Raw genomic sequence first — 15371 nt, forward strand, 5'->3', positions numbered from 1 at the left:
AACACTAGCATGTTCCTATTGTTAGTCACAACCAGTCAGCCACAGGACACAATACCAGCACATCAATCAGATCCGTCTGGCTTCAACAGACAAGACCAATGCCTCCATGGAACTCTCGGTCTCTGAAGCAACAACAGTCCTATTAAGAGTAGAGAAGGAGAACAAACACTAGTCCCTCTGTGTTGAATCCTGATGACACAGCCCAGGGACTGGCACGTGCTGCTCTGTGCATGGCTGTTAGCCCAGGGACTGGCACGTGCTGCTCTGTGCATGGCTGTTAGCCCAGGGACTGGCACGTGCTGCTCTGTGCATGGCTGTTAGCCCAGGGACTGGCACGTGCTGCTCTGTGCATGGCTGTTAGCCCAGGGACTGGCACGTGCTGCTCTGTGCATGGCTGTTAGCCCAGGGACTGGCACGTGCTGCTCTGTGCATGGCTGTTAGCCCAGGGACTGACACGTGCTGCTCTGTGCATGGCTGTTAGCCCAGGGACTGACACGTGCTGCTCTGTGCATGGCTGTTAGCCCAGGGACTGGCCCGTGCTGCTCTGTGCATGGCTGTTAGCCCAGGGACTGACACGTGCTGCTCTGTGCATGGCTGTTTGCAGTTACACCCAATAGAGAATCTCACAGACACACGTTTCCACGTCAGTCCTTTAAACAGACACGTTTCCACGTCAGTCCTTTAGCAGACACGTTTCCACGTCAGTCCTTTAGCAGACACGTTTCCACGTCAGTCCTTTAGCCAGACACGTTTCCACGTCAGTCCTTTAGCCAGACACGTTTCCACGTCAGTCCTTTAGCCAGACACGTTTCCACGTCAGTCCTTTAGCCAGACACGTTTCCACGTCAGTCCTTTAGCCAGACACGTTTCCACGTCAGTCCTTTAGCCAGACACGTTTCCACGTCAGTCCTTTAGCCAGACACGTTTCCACGTCAGTCCTTTAGCCAGACACGTTTCCACGTCAGTCCTTTAGCCAGACACGTTTCCACGTCAGTCCTTTAGCCAGACACGTTTCCACGTCAGTCCTTTAGCCAGACACGTTTCCACGTCAGTCCTTTAGCCAGACACGTTTCCACGTCAGTCCTTTAGCCAGACACGTTTCCACGTCAGTCCTTTAGCCAGACACGTTTCCACGTCAGTCCTTTAGCCAGACACGTTTCCACGTCAGTCCTTTAAACAGACACGTTTCCACGTCAGTCCTTTAAACAGACACGTTTCCACGTCAGTCCTTTAACAGACACGTTTCCACGTCAGTCCTTTAACAGACACGTTTCCACGTCAGTCCTTTAGCCAGACACGTTTCCACAACCATATATCACAGTAGTTAGTATATTCAGATAGCTAGGTGGGACAACCACATATCACAGTAGTTAGTATATTCAGATAGCTAGGTGGACAACCACATATCACAGTAGTTAGTATATTCAGATAGCTAGGTGAGACAACCACATATCACAGTAGTTAGTATATTCAGATAGCTAGATGGGACAACCACATATCACAGTAGTTAGTATATTCAGATAGCTAGGTGGACAACCACATATCACAGTAGTTAGTATATTCAGATAGCTAGATGGGACAACCACATATCACAGTAGTTAGTATATTCAGATACCTAGGTGGGACAACCACATATCACAGTAGTTAGTATATTCAGATAGCTATGTGGACAACCACATATCACAGTAGTTAGTATATTCATCTTCAGATAGCTAGGTGAGACAACCACATATCACAGTAGTTGGTATATTCAGATAGCTAGGTGAGGGTGGGGGTGGGGGCGTGGGGGTGGGGAGACGACTCGTGCAGTACTTGCCTTGACAGCTGCGGAGACAGCTGCAGTAGCAGCTATACTTAGGCCCTGCTTGCCAAAGGTCACCATGGTCTCGTAGCTACGCTCCTTGGCCTGGACAATGTACTCATCTATCTCCTGGGTGACAACAACCGTTACAGAGACAAACAGAGAGTCAGTTCACAGAATAACAACTATAGTATGCAACAATATGTCAAAACCCATGACAACACAAAAGCTAAATATCTTGTCATCAACTGACAGCAGATCATTTTACGTGTCAGCCAGCTTTCTTAGTAGGAGGAATAAAAACAAATATAGGATGCAAACGTATTCTTCTGTTGCTTGACCAGGCTTCATATTCAATACACATTCAATACACAGTTACAGTGCTCAGTCAGTCAGTCTTACCCTCTCTCTTGAGGACAGTAGAGGATGGAGACACTTCCTGTAGATGAGACTAGCTCCTCTGGTGTAGGGAGACAGCAACCAGATAACAAATGCTATCTTAATCTCATAGTACAGGGGGAACCTAGAGAGAGACACCACATTACAGTATTAACCTAGAGAGACCAGATATCTCATAGTACAGGGGGAACCTAGAGAGAGACACCACATTACAGTATTAACCTAGAGAGACCAGATATCTCATAGTACAGGGGGAACCTAGAGAGACCAGATATCTCATAGTACAGGGGGAACCTAGAGAGACCAGATATCTCATAGTACAGGGGGAACCTAGAGAGAGACACCACATTACAGTATTAACCTAGAGAGACCAGATATCTCATAGTACAGGGGGAACCTAGAGAGAGACCAGATATCTCATAGTACAGGGGGAACCTAGAGAGAGACACCACATTACAGTATTAACCTAGAGAGACTAGATATTTCATAGTACAGGGGGAACCTAGAGAGAGACACCACATTACAGTATTAACCTAGAGAGACCAGATATCTCATAGTACAGGGGGAACCTAGAGAGAGACACCACATTACAGTATTAACCTAGAGAGAGACCAGATATCTCATAGTACAGGGGGAAGGAACCTAGAGAGAGAGACCAGATATCTCATAGTACAGGGGGAACCTAGAGAGAGAGACCAGATATCTCATAGTACAGGGGGAACCTAGAGAGACCAGATATCTCATGGTACAGGGGGAACCTAGAGAGAGACCAGATATCTCATAGTACAAGGGGAACCTAGAGCGAGACCAGATATCTCATAGTACAGGGGGAACCTAGAGCGAGACCAGATATCTCATAGTACAGGGGGAACCTAGAGAGAGACCAGATATCTCATAGTACAGGGGGAACCTAGAGAGAGAGACCAGATATCTCATAGTACAGGGGGAACCTAGAGAGAGAGACCAGATATCTCATAGTACAGGGGGAACCTAGAGAGAGACCAGATATCTCATAGTACAGGGGGAACCTAGAGAGAGACCAGATATCTCATAGTACAGGGGGAACCTAGAGAGACCAGATATCTCATAGTACAGGGGGAACCTAGCGAGACCAGATATCTCATAGTACAGGGGGAACCTAGAGAGAGACCAGATATCTCATAGTACAAGGGGAACCTAGCGCGAGACCAGATATCTCATAGTACAGGGGGAACCTAGAGCGAGACCAGATATCTCATAGTACAGGGGGAACCTAGAGAGAGACCAGATATCTCATAGTACAGGGGGAACCTAGAGAGAGAGACCAGATATCTCATAGTACAGGGGGAACCTAGAGAGAGAGACCATATATCTCATAGTACAGGGGGAACCTAGAGAGAGACCAGATATCTCATAGTACAGGGGGAACCTAGAGAGAGACCAGATATCTCATAGTACAGGGGGAACCTAGAGAGAGACCAGATATCTCATAGTACAGGGGGAACCTAGAGAGAGACCAGATATCTCATAGTACAGTGAGGGAAAGCGTTAGCGTTAGGGAAAGGCATTGTGTTACGGTTAGGGAAAGGGTTAGCGTTAGGGAAAGGCATTGTGTTACGGTTAGGGAAAGGGTTAGCATTAGGGAAAGGCATTGTGTTACGGTTAGGGAAAGGGTTAGCGTTAGCATTAGGGAAAGGCATTGTGTTACGGTTAGGGAAAGGGTTAGCGTTAGGGAAAGGCATTGTGTTACGGTTAGGGAAAGGGTTAGCATTAGGGAAAGGCATTGGGTTACGGTTAGGGAAAGGGTTAGCGTTAGGGAAAGGCATTGGGTTACGGTTAGGGAAAGGGTTAGCATTAGGGAAAGGCATTGGGTTACGGTTAGGGAAAGGGTTAGCGTTAGCGTTAGCATTAGGGAAAGGCATTGGGTTACGGTTAGGGAAAGGGTTAGCGTTAGCATTAGGGAAAGGCATTGGGTTACGGTTAGGGAAAGGGTTAGCGTTAGCATTAGGGAAAGGCATTGTGTTAGCGTACCACCGTCCACTGCTATTCATTTTCTGCCAGTCAAATATACACTGCCTAAATCCTATTAACCAGCCGACGTGACGCTCCTCATTAAATCTGAACAACACATTTATAAGACTGAATCTCAATTACATCTCATTAAGCCTGGATTGTTTTCGGCATCGTGTGTTGATCAAAGACAACATGGAAAACTAAATGGGATTGGCTTGTTTGGCACATTAAAGGGGAATCAACCAAATGAAGAATTAGCATAAAGTAGATGCCGCTGTCTGTATTCAGGCTACAGCGAGGTCTGTATTCAGGCTACAGCGAGGTCTGTATTCAGGCTGCAGCGAGGTCTGTATTCAGGCTACAGCGAGGTCTGTATTCAGTCTCCCCAGGCTACAGTGAGGTCTGTTTTCAGGCTACAGCGAGGTCTGTATTCAGTCTCCCCAGGCTGCAGCGAGGTCTGTATTCAGGCTACAGCGAGGTCTGTATTCAGTCTCCCCAGACTACAGTGAGGTCTGTATTCAGGCTACAGCGAGGTCTGTATTCAGTCTCCCCAGGCTACAGTGAGGTCTGTATTCAGTCTCCCCAGGCTACAGTGAGGTCTGTATTCAGTCTCCCCAGGCTACAGTGAGGTCTGTATTCAGGCTACAGTGAGGTCTGTATTCAGGCTACAGTGAGGTCTGTATTCAGGCTACAGTGACGTCTGTATTCAGGCTACAGTGACGTCTGTATTCAGGCTACAGTGACGTCTGTATTCAGGCTACAGTGACGTCTGTATTCAGGCTACAGTGACGTCTGTATTCAGGCTACAGTGACGTCTGTATTCAGGCTACAGTGAGGTCTGTATTCAGTCTTACCAGGCTACAGTGAGGTCTGTGATGGTCTCCACTACGGTGTAGAGAGCAAACACAATCCAGTACATCATCCAACGGACCTGTTGGAACAGAGAAAGAGAGAGAGATAATCAACACTTCCTGCATGTTACAGTATGCTAGACATACATCTGTTGGAACAATAAAGATATATACTTTGGAACAGATTTCTTAAATTAACCTACAGGCTACAGACCTACAGGCTACAGACCAACAGGCCACAGACCAACAGGCCTACAGGCTAACAGGCCTACAGTTCTACCGGCTAACAGGCCTACAGGCTAACAGGACTACAGGCCACAGACCACAGACCAACAGGCCACAGACCACAGACCAACAGGCCACAGACCAACAGGCTAACAGGCCTACAGGCTAACAGGCCTACAGTTCTACCGGCTAACAGGCCTACAGGCTACAGGCTAACAAGCTTACAGGCCTACAGGCTACAGGCTAACAAGCTTACAGGCCTACAGGCTACAGGACAACAGGCTACAGGACAACAGGCTACAGGACAACAGGCTACAGGACAACAGGCTACAGGACAACAGGCTACAGGACAACAGGCTACAGGACAACAGGCTACAGGACAACAAGCTTACAGGCTTACAGGCCTACCATCCAAAGCAAGCATTCCTCCCTCTTAGACAGACTCAGAGAGGAGATACCTAGCCAACAAGCCATGGGCTCTGAGAAATTACATGTCAACTTGTTCTAGCTAGATTATTCCTCATGTCTAACTAAAGCCTTGTTCGGGCCTTAAGGCTAAAACCAGTTTGGGAGGCAGTCTCTCTCTCAAATACAGCTGTTGAAAATGTTATTTTTTATTATAACATACAAAGCAAAAGAAAAAAAGCATCATTGTTGCTCGTGCTGCATTGACCACGCAGACTGAACGCATGCGTCTCGTGGTCAAGAGACAACAGGCGCGCTCCTTGAGTGACAGGGGGGCGGGGCTAGGAGAGAGAGGACTCAAGGTGTATCACATTTAACAAACCAAACATTCAAATACCGGTAGAGAAGGTAACGTAAAAACACAGTGGTCTGTGCATCAATACCTGTCTATAGTCAAATACCATATGTATGTTTAAAAAGAGAAGGAGAGGAGAGGAGGGAGCGACGGAGGAGAGGAGAAAGGACTGAGGAGAGGAGGGAGGGACTGAGGAGAGGAGAAAGGGCTGAGGAGAGGAGAAAGGGCTGAGGAGAGGAGAAAGGGCTGAGGAGAGGAGAAAGGGCTGAGGAGAGGAGAAAGGGCTGAGGAGAGGAGAAAGGACTGAGGAGAGGAGGGAGAGACGGAGGAGAGGAGGGAGAGACGGAAGAGAGGAGGGAGAGATGGAGGAGGGAGAGATGGAGGAGAGGAGAAAGGACTGAGGAGAGGAGAAAGGACTGAGGAGAGGAGAAAGGGCTGAGGAGAGGAGGGAGAGACGGAGGAGAGGAGAATGGGCTGAGGAGAGGAGGGAGAGACGGAGGAGAGGAGGGAGAGATGGAGGAGAGGAGAAAGGACTGAGGAGAGGAGAAAGGGCTGAGAAGAGGAGGGAGAGACGGAGGAGAGGAGGGAGAGACGGAGGAGAGGAGGGAGAGACGGAGGAGAGGAGGGAGAGACGGAGGAGAGGAGGGAGAGACGGAGGAGAGGAGAAAGGGCTGAGGAGAGGAGGGAGAGACGGAGGAGAGGAGAGATGGAGGAGAGGAGGGAGAGACAGAGGGGTGGAGACCGATGATATCCTCATAGAGAAACTCTCCTAAACCTGTTGGCCACACACTCAATATAGCATTCCTGTAAAGCACCTGCTTGGAGCCCATCCTTCACAGTGCCCTGCTGCACGTCTCCACAGATAGGCATGTCAATGTGTTTGTTCCAGTCATAGGCAGTTAACTCCCATTCACATGCCTGGACTTGTCCTCAATACCTTCAGACCAGACATGGGCTGCTTTTCAAACTCATAAAAGACACACCCTCGGGGGAACCACACACACACACACACACACACACACACACACACACACACACACACACACACACACAAGTATGATGAAATCAATGATGTTGAAATAAGGGTTTTTGTACTTACATATTCCTTGACATTTTTGGTTTTCACTGCTTTGTAGGAATAGTATGCAGGATACAGGGTCCCGAAGACGAGCCTGTGTAGAGACCAGAGAAATATGAAACTATCAGCGTCAAATCATTTACCACCAAGAGAGAACATATAAAAGGACACATTCAATTAAACTAAAGCAACAACAAGCCAGACTCACCGAAAGCATCATAATCACAGGCTGCTAAGAGCTGCTGTACTGAACCAGACTCCTGAGTTTCCTGTAGTCCTCTACGTAGCCTGGTGTTAGGATGCACTACCACTCCCTACACATGGGGGGAGCTGTGTCTGTTTCACAACAGCCTCCTGAGTTTCCTGTAGTCCTCTATGTAGCCTGGCGTTAGGATGCACTACCACTCCCTACACATGGGAGAGCTGTGACTGTTTCACAACAGAGATTTGATCCAACATGTGCTCTTAATTTACATCCTGGGGTCCAAGCTTTTCTGGGAGGGGGGTTCTCAGGGAGAGAACACAACCCAGCACGTCCCAGTGGATGACCCACACTAGATGTAAAGAATACACATGGTTGAATACCGAATGGCATCCTATTCACTACCCATGAGCCCTGGTCTAAAGTAGTCCACTACCCCATGAGCCCTCGTCAAAAAGTAGTCCACTACCCCATGAACCCACGTCAAAAAGTAGTCCACTACCCCATGAGCCCTCGTCAAAAAGTAGTCCACTACCCCATGAGCCCTCGTCAAAAAGTAGTCCACTACCCCATTAGCCCTCGTCAAAAAGTAGTCCACTACCCCATGAACCCACGTCAAAAAGTAGTCCACTACCCCATGAGCCCTCGTCAAAAAGTAGTCCACTACCCCATGAGCCCTCGTCAAAAAGTAGTCCACTACCCCATGAGCCCTCGTCAAAAAGTAGTCCACTACCCCATGAGCCCTCGTCAAAAAGTAGTCCACTACCCCATGAGCCCTCGTCAAAAAGTAGTCCACTACCCCATGAGCCCTCGTCAAAAAGTAGTCCACTACCCCATGAGCCCTCGTCAAAAAGTAGTCCACTACCCCATGAGCCCTCGTCAAAAAGTAGTCCACTACCCCATGAGCCCTCGTCAAAAAGTAGTCCACTACCCCATGAGCCCTCGTCAAAAAGTAGTCCACTACCCCATGAGCCCTCGTCAAAAAGTAGTCCACTACCCCATGAGCCCTCGTCAAAAGTAGTCCACTATATAGGGAATGCTGCCATATGGGATGTACTCTGTGTGTCATTTATAGGCCCTATAGGATCCTCTCTGATCTGAGACCGGGCTGCAGTGAGGAGTCACTATGTATGCATGTACGTACAATGCAGGTGAAAAATATTCAGACCCCTTGACTTTTTCCACATTTTGCTACATTACAGCCGCATTAAAAAATATATATATGTCCCCCCCTCACTTCAATCTACTCATTCCAGGGTTATCTTTATTCAAGGTCCCTTTATAAAAATTTAGCAAATTGATTCCCTGAAGAATTCAGTGTTCTGGAGGCAAAGGTGGATCCAACCCAGTACTAGATGAGTGTACCTAATAAACTGGCCAACGAGCGTATAAGAGTGAAATTCTCTTCCTGTTCGTTTTATGTTTCATGGCCTCTGTCCAGGGATCCACCTCACTCGCCTCCATGACAGAGTTTATTGAGCTGTTGCCATAGAAACAGCAGTCTCCAAGAATAGCCGTGGTTGGCTGTAGTCAGACAGTCCTTTCTCTAAGCCTCCAACAGGGAAGGAAGGAAGGGGTGTAATTTGTAAAAGTCCTTCCATGTAACAGCTACTTGTTGAATTAAAACGGTGGTCTGCTTAGTTAATAGGTGCCATTTTTCCTTCAATTTGGCTGCTGTTCTTAAAAATCAGCTTAATCTAGCGCCACCCACAACACAGATAGCAGGCAGTAGACAACACCATAGAAGTAGATTTACACTGGGAAGACAACGCCAACATCCCTTCCTCCTGGACAGCAACGACTTAGTCCACCATGTAAAGTAAAGATAGTGATAAAACATATGCATATTATCACACCTCATCTAGTTCTTCTGTTTGAACAGGAGCTGCCCTGCAGGAAGTACCAGGTAATAACACGGCTACACACAGGGAGTACCAGGTAATAACACGGCTACACACAGGAAGTACCAGGTAATAACACGGCTACACACAGGAAGTACCAGGTAATAACACGGCTATATACAGGAAGTGCCAGGTAATAACACGGCTACACACAGGAAGTACCAGGTAATAACATGGCTATAAAGAGGGAGTACCAGGTAATAACATGGCTATATGCAGGAAGTACCAGGTAATAACATGGCTATATACAGGAAGTACCAGGTACCACATGGCGTGTCAAGTAATTGAGGTAGATATGTACATATAACTAGGAATATAGTGACTGATCAGAGTAGCAGCGTATGTGATGAGTCATACAAGTTAGTGAAAATGCAGGTAGTTGAATAGTTCAAATAGCTTCCTGCACTAACTAGTCTAATGGGAAGGTAAAACCTTGTCAGTTGTACAACAACGCATTCAACCGAAATGAGTCTTCTGCATTTAACCCCTCTGACTCACAGAGTTAAGGCCTTAAAAACCCACGCTGTCGGCGCCCGGGGAGCTGTTGTTGTGAGTTAACTGCCGTGCCAACACTTAACCGCTAGGCTACCTGCCACCCTCGGGGGTAGAAGCTGTTCAGGGTCCTATTGGTTCCAGACTCACTTGCAGTGCGGAAACAGAGAACAGTCTATGACAAGCGTGGCTGGAGTCTTTGACAATCTTTAGGGCCTTCCTCTGACGCTCCCTGGTATAGAGGTCCTGGATGGCAGGAAGCTTGGCCCCAGGGACGTACTGAGCCGCACTACCCTCTGTGGTGCCTTCCCCTGACACCGCCTGGTATAGAGGTCCTGGATGGCAGGAAGCTTGGCCCCAGGGACGTACTGGGCCGCACTACCCTCTGTGGTGCCTTGCGGTCGGATGTCAAGCAGTCAGTCAAGACGCTCTCAATGGTGAAGAACTTGGAGGATCTGAAATCAGCTCCTTTGTCTTGCTGACGTTGAAGGAGAGGTTGTTGTCCTGGTAGCCCACCATCAGCTGCTTTGTCTTGCTGACGTTGAAGGAGAGGTTGTGTGTCCTGGTACCCCACCGTCAGGTCTCTGGGACACAATCATTGGGTCACGCTTTATTTGGACAATCTGGATTTTCCATCTGTAGATGCTTTCAGGATGGTCATACTATCAACAAACTACCTGTTGATAAGCAATTACTTGCTAAGGTTAGGGTAAGGGTTAAGGCTAGGGTTCAGTTTAGGCTTAGGATAAGGGTTAAGAGGTTAGGGTTAAGATAAGGGTTAAGAGGTCAGGGTTTATGTTAAGGGTTAGGAGAAGGGTACTGTTAGCGCTAGTGTTAGTAGTTATTATATAGAGCATCTACAGATGGACAATCCAAATAAAACATAAATCATTGTTTGCCTGCAGAAATAGACCCTGTCCCGCTCGGGGCAGGCTGGAGTATTTTCACACAGGAGAGGAGGAATATTTCTCCATGAAGGAGACAGAGCCTGCAGAAATAGACCCTGTCCTGCTCGGGGCAGGCTGGAGTATTTTCACACAGGGGAGGAGGAATATTTCTCCATGAAGGAGACAGAGCCTGCAGAAATAGACCCTGTCCAGCTCGGGGCAGGCTGGAGTATTTTCACACAGGAGAGGAGGAATATTTCTCCATGAAGGAGACAGAGCCTGCAGAGGCTTCTTGAAACAATTGTGTGAAATGGGGCCTCTCTAGCAGTATGCAGCAGGAAAACACGATACACAAGCCTTGACATTCTGTTTTTAGATCAACTTTCCCAGTTCTGGTAAAAAAATAAAAATGTAATGTCTGACAGTACACCCACCGCTCGCTCACAGCTCCTAGCATGAAGCCTGGGAGAGAGTCAGATGTAGAGTTACTGGGATAAAGACGGAGGAAGGACTTTAAGATCCAGGCAGAGATCTCAACTCCAACATCTGGTTTCAGCTACAGGGGTAAAGGGCTGAAGGCTTTCCCCTGTGGAAATACACATCTGTTGCTACAGCACACTTTAGCGGTGGTTCTGTCAGCCATCTTTTGAGGTTAAAATGGCGTCTTTCGTTTCCCCTAACGCAGTTAGGCCAAAACCACGCCCCGTTATTTAGTACTACTATGCTCCCATTGGCTTGCTAGCGTTGTCTCACTCACAGGCAACCAGCGCAGAGACAGTGACCTTCCAAAGTAAGGATGGAAAGTGTAATTTAACAGTTAGCTGCCTGCCGTAATGCAGGCCAATTATTATCATCATGTTTGATATCATTTGCCCATATATTTATTTTCAGAGTTTCAGTGAGTTGTAAAAATGTCTCCGAGAACTCTGCTGAATTCCCTGTATTGAAGGTCAGCTATGTTAACCCAGACAACTTAACGTTACTATCTCGGTATTAGAAGTTGTTTTATTATCATTAGCAGTCTATTATCAGGTAAAAACATATGCTTATTATTCATCATTTCTTAAATATTTAATTAAGAATACGCTATGACTACAGCCATTGACTGTCTGAGCGTTAAGGGTTAGTTCGGTCCACCACATTATGTTGTTATATTTTTCAATCTTGAAATACAAGGACAAACGTTACTAATCGGTGACTGAAATGTCAGGCTGCGTGAACGTGGAGACTTGAAGAGCGTTCAAAGCGTTGTAGAACGGCCCTCTGAATAAACGGGGCTTGGTTTTGGATTTAACCAAGTTGGGAGAAAGATGCGTTAAAAATGACAGGCATTTCTAACCAGATCTGTCCTGGTCATTATCCAAACTAAAATTACAACGTTCCAGTAGAAGTAGAAACAATAGAAAAACAAAAGTGTTGGTCCCATGAGCCAAAATAAAAGATCCCAGACATTTTCCTTATGAACAAAAAGCTTATTTTTGTGCACAAATTTGTTTTTCATCCCTGTCAGGGAGCATTTCTCCTTTGCCAAGGTAAGATGACAGAGCGTGCAGTTGGCATGCTGACTGCAGGAATGTCCACCAGAGCTTCTGCCAGAGAAGCCGCCTCCAAAGTCCATTTAGATCATTTGTCATTACATCCCACCGGCCTCAACCACAGACCACATGTAACCACGCCAGCCCAGGACCTCTACATCGGCTGAGACCAGCCACATGTCTAGTAGAGTGGGCCAGACGGAAGCCACTCCTCAGTAAAAAGGCACATGACGGCCCGGTTGGAGTTTGCCAAAAAGTCACCTAAAGACTCTCAGACCATGAGAAACAAGATTCTCTGGTCTGATTAAACCAAGATTGAACTCTTTGTCCTTAAGGCCAAGCATCAGGTCTGGAGGAAACCTGCCACCATCCCTACGGTGAAGCATGGTGGTGGAAGCATCATGCTGTGGGGATGTTTGTCAGTGGTGGGAACAGAGAGAATAGTCAGGATCGAGGGAAAATAGCTATGCAACGACGCTCCCCAGCCAACCTGACAGAGATTGAGAGGATCTGCAGAGAAGAATGGGAGAAACTCCCCAAATACAGGTGTGCCAAGCTTGTAGCGTCATACCCAAGAAGACTCCAGGCTATAGTCACTGCCAAGCTTGTAGCGTCATACCCAAGAAGACTCCAGGCTATAGTCGCTGCCAAAGGTGCTTCAACAAAGTAATGCGTAAATAAGTTTAAATAGAAATTAACAACCATTTCTGAATACCACATAATGACAAAGCAAACACTGGTTTTGTGTGTAGATTGATGAGGGCGGGAAAAAAGTAATTTTAGAATAAGGCTGTAACATAAAAATATGGGAAAAGTCAAGGAGTCTGAATACTTTCCGAAGGCCCTGTATCTGTGACCAACAGACTGTATTCCCAGTCATGTAGTGTATCTGTGACCAACAGACTGTATTCTCAGTCATGTAGTGTATCTGTGACCAACAGACTGTATTATCAGCCATGTAGTGTATCTGTATTCCCAGTCATGTAGTGTATCTGTGACCAAGACTGTATTCTCAGTCATGTAGTGTATCTGTGACCAAGACTGTATTCCCAGTCATGTAGTGTATCTGTGACCAACAGACTGTATTCCCAGTCATGTAGTATATCTGTGACCAACAGACTGTATTCCCAGCCATGTAGTGTATCTGTGACCAACAGACTGTATATCTGTATTCCCAGTCATGTAGTGTATCTGTGACCCAACAGACTGTATTCCCAGTCATGTAGTGTATCTGTGACCAACAGACTGTATATCTGTATTCCCAGTCATGTAGTGTATCTGTGACCCAACAGACTGTATTCCCAGTCATGTAGTGTATCTGTGACCAACAGACTGTATTCCTAGTCATGTAGTGTATCTGTGACCAACAGACTGTATTCCCAGTCATGTAGTGTATCTGTGACCAACAGACTGTATTCCCAGTCATGTAGTGTATCTGTGACCAACAGACTGTATATCTGTATTCCCAGTCATGTAGTGTATCTGTGACCAACAGACTGTATTCCCAGTCATGTAGTGTATCTGTGACCAACACACTGTATTCCCAGTCATGTAGTGTATCTGTATTCCCAGTCATGTGAAATCCATAAAGTAGAGCCTAATTTCTTTATTTCAATTGATTGATTTCCTTATATAAACTGTAACTTTGAAATGGTTGCATTTTGTGATTTATATTGTTTGTTCAGTGTAGTAAGAAATACTCAAATTAACCCCCCCCCCAACATTTCCAATGATGTAAACAAATGTGATCACATAAACAGCGAGTTCATTGTAAGTTACATGACTAATTTCACATTCCTATTCCACGACGCCTCAAAAACAAATCAATCATGAACACACCTTATAATGACTAACCTATGGAAAGGACCCAGCCAGCGCCACACAGCAGCCTGGTAAAACTGGTTTTACACATGCTTATAAGGTTCAACGTGTCTTGGGAGACCAGATAATCCACTAAACCATAACGTGCTTAAATAACTGTAATAACCACTTAAAGAAGGCTGTACAAGTTATTTTTGTCATTGGTGAATTAAATCATGTGATCAGCCACATGATCAGGTTAATTTGATTAGGTGAAACCAGAGCGACGCCAGAATCAGTGCAGGAGCCTAGTTCTGCCCTCAAGACTTCAGACTTAGACCTTGAAACGCTAAACGTGGACACAGGCAGACCGTAACTGGCAAGTTAACTTGTCTGCAGCGTAATATGGCTACTAGCCCTGTAGACCAGAACATGTGTTATCTAATGCATATGGCTACTAGTTAGCCCTGTAGACCAGAACATGTGCTATCTAATGCAAATGGCTACTAGTTAGCCCTGTAGACCAGAACATGTGTTGTCTAATGCAAATGGCTACTAGTTAGCCCTGTAGACCAGCACATGTGTTATCTAATGCATATGGCTACTAGCCCTGTAGACCAGAACATGTGCTGTCTAATGCATATGGCTACTAGCCCTGTAGACCAGAACATGTGTTATCTAATGCATATGGCTACTAGCCCTGTAGACCAGAACATGTGTTATCTAATGCATATGGCTACTAGCCCTGTAGACCAGAACATGTTGTCTAATGCATATGGCTACTAGCCCTGTAGACCAGAACATGTGTTGTCTAATGCATATGGCTACTAGTTAGCCCTGTAGACCAGAACATGTGTTATCTAATGCATATGGCTACTAGCCCTGTAGACCAGAACATGTGTTGTCTAATGCATATGGCTACTAGCTCTGTAGACCAGAACATGTTGTCTAATGCATATGGCTACTAGCCCTGTAGACCAGAACATGTGTTATCTAATGCATATGGCTACTAGCCCTGTAGACCAGAACATGTGTTATCTAATGCATATGGCTACTAGTTAGCCCTGTAGACCAGAACATGTGTTGTCTAATGCATATGGCTACTAGCCCTGTAGACCAGAACATGTGCTGTCTAATGCATATGGCTACTAGCCCTGTAGACCAGAACATGTGTTATCTAATGCATATGGCTACTAGCCCTGTAGACCAGAACATGTGTTATCTAATGCATATGGCTACTAGCCCTGTAGACCAGAACATGTGTTGTCTAATGCATATGGCTACTAGCCCTGTAGACCAGAACATGTGCTGTCTAATGCATATGGCTACTAGCCCTGTAGACCAGAACATGTGTTATCTAATGCATATGGCTACTAGCCCTGTAGACCAGAACATGTGTTGTCTAATGCATATGGCTACTAGCCCTGTAGACCAGAACATGTGCTGTC

At 46.4% G+C, this 15371-nt stretch overlaps 1 protein-coding gene across 1 annotated transcript in view; it reads right to left on the reverse strand.

Moving 5' to 3' along the window:
* LOC139413862 (receptor expression-enhancing protein 3-like) overlaps nt 1-15371 on the reverse strand; it is a 33515-nt gene that overhangs the window by 16054 nt on the left and 2090 nt on the right. The window contains exons 2-5 of the mRNA XM_071161686.1: nt 7128-7200; nt 5047-5123; nt 2204-2324; nt 1817-1930 (exon numbers count right to left, since the gene is read on the reverse strand). Of these exons, the coding sequence (XP_071017787.1) occupies nt 1817-1930; nt 2204-2324; nt 5047-5123; nt 7128-7200 (385 nt within the window). The remainder of the gene's footprint in view (nt 1-1816; nt 1931-2203; nt 2325-5046; nt 5124-7127; nt 7201-15371) is intronic.

The sequence above is a fragment of the Oncorhynchus clarkii genome, chromosome 1, assembly GCF_045791955.1.
Source record: "Oncorhynchus clarkii lewisi isolate Uvic-CL-2024 chromosome 1, UVic_Ocla_1.0, whole genome shotgun sequence".
In the NCBI taxonomy this organism is placed as follows: Eukaryota; Metazoa; Chordata; class Actinopteri; order Salmoniformes; family Salmonidae; genus Oncorhynchus; species Oncorhynchus clarkii.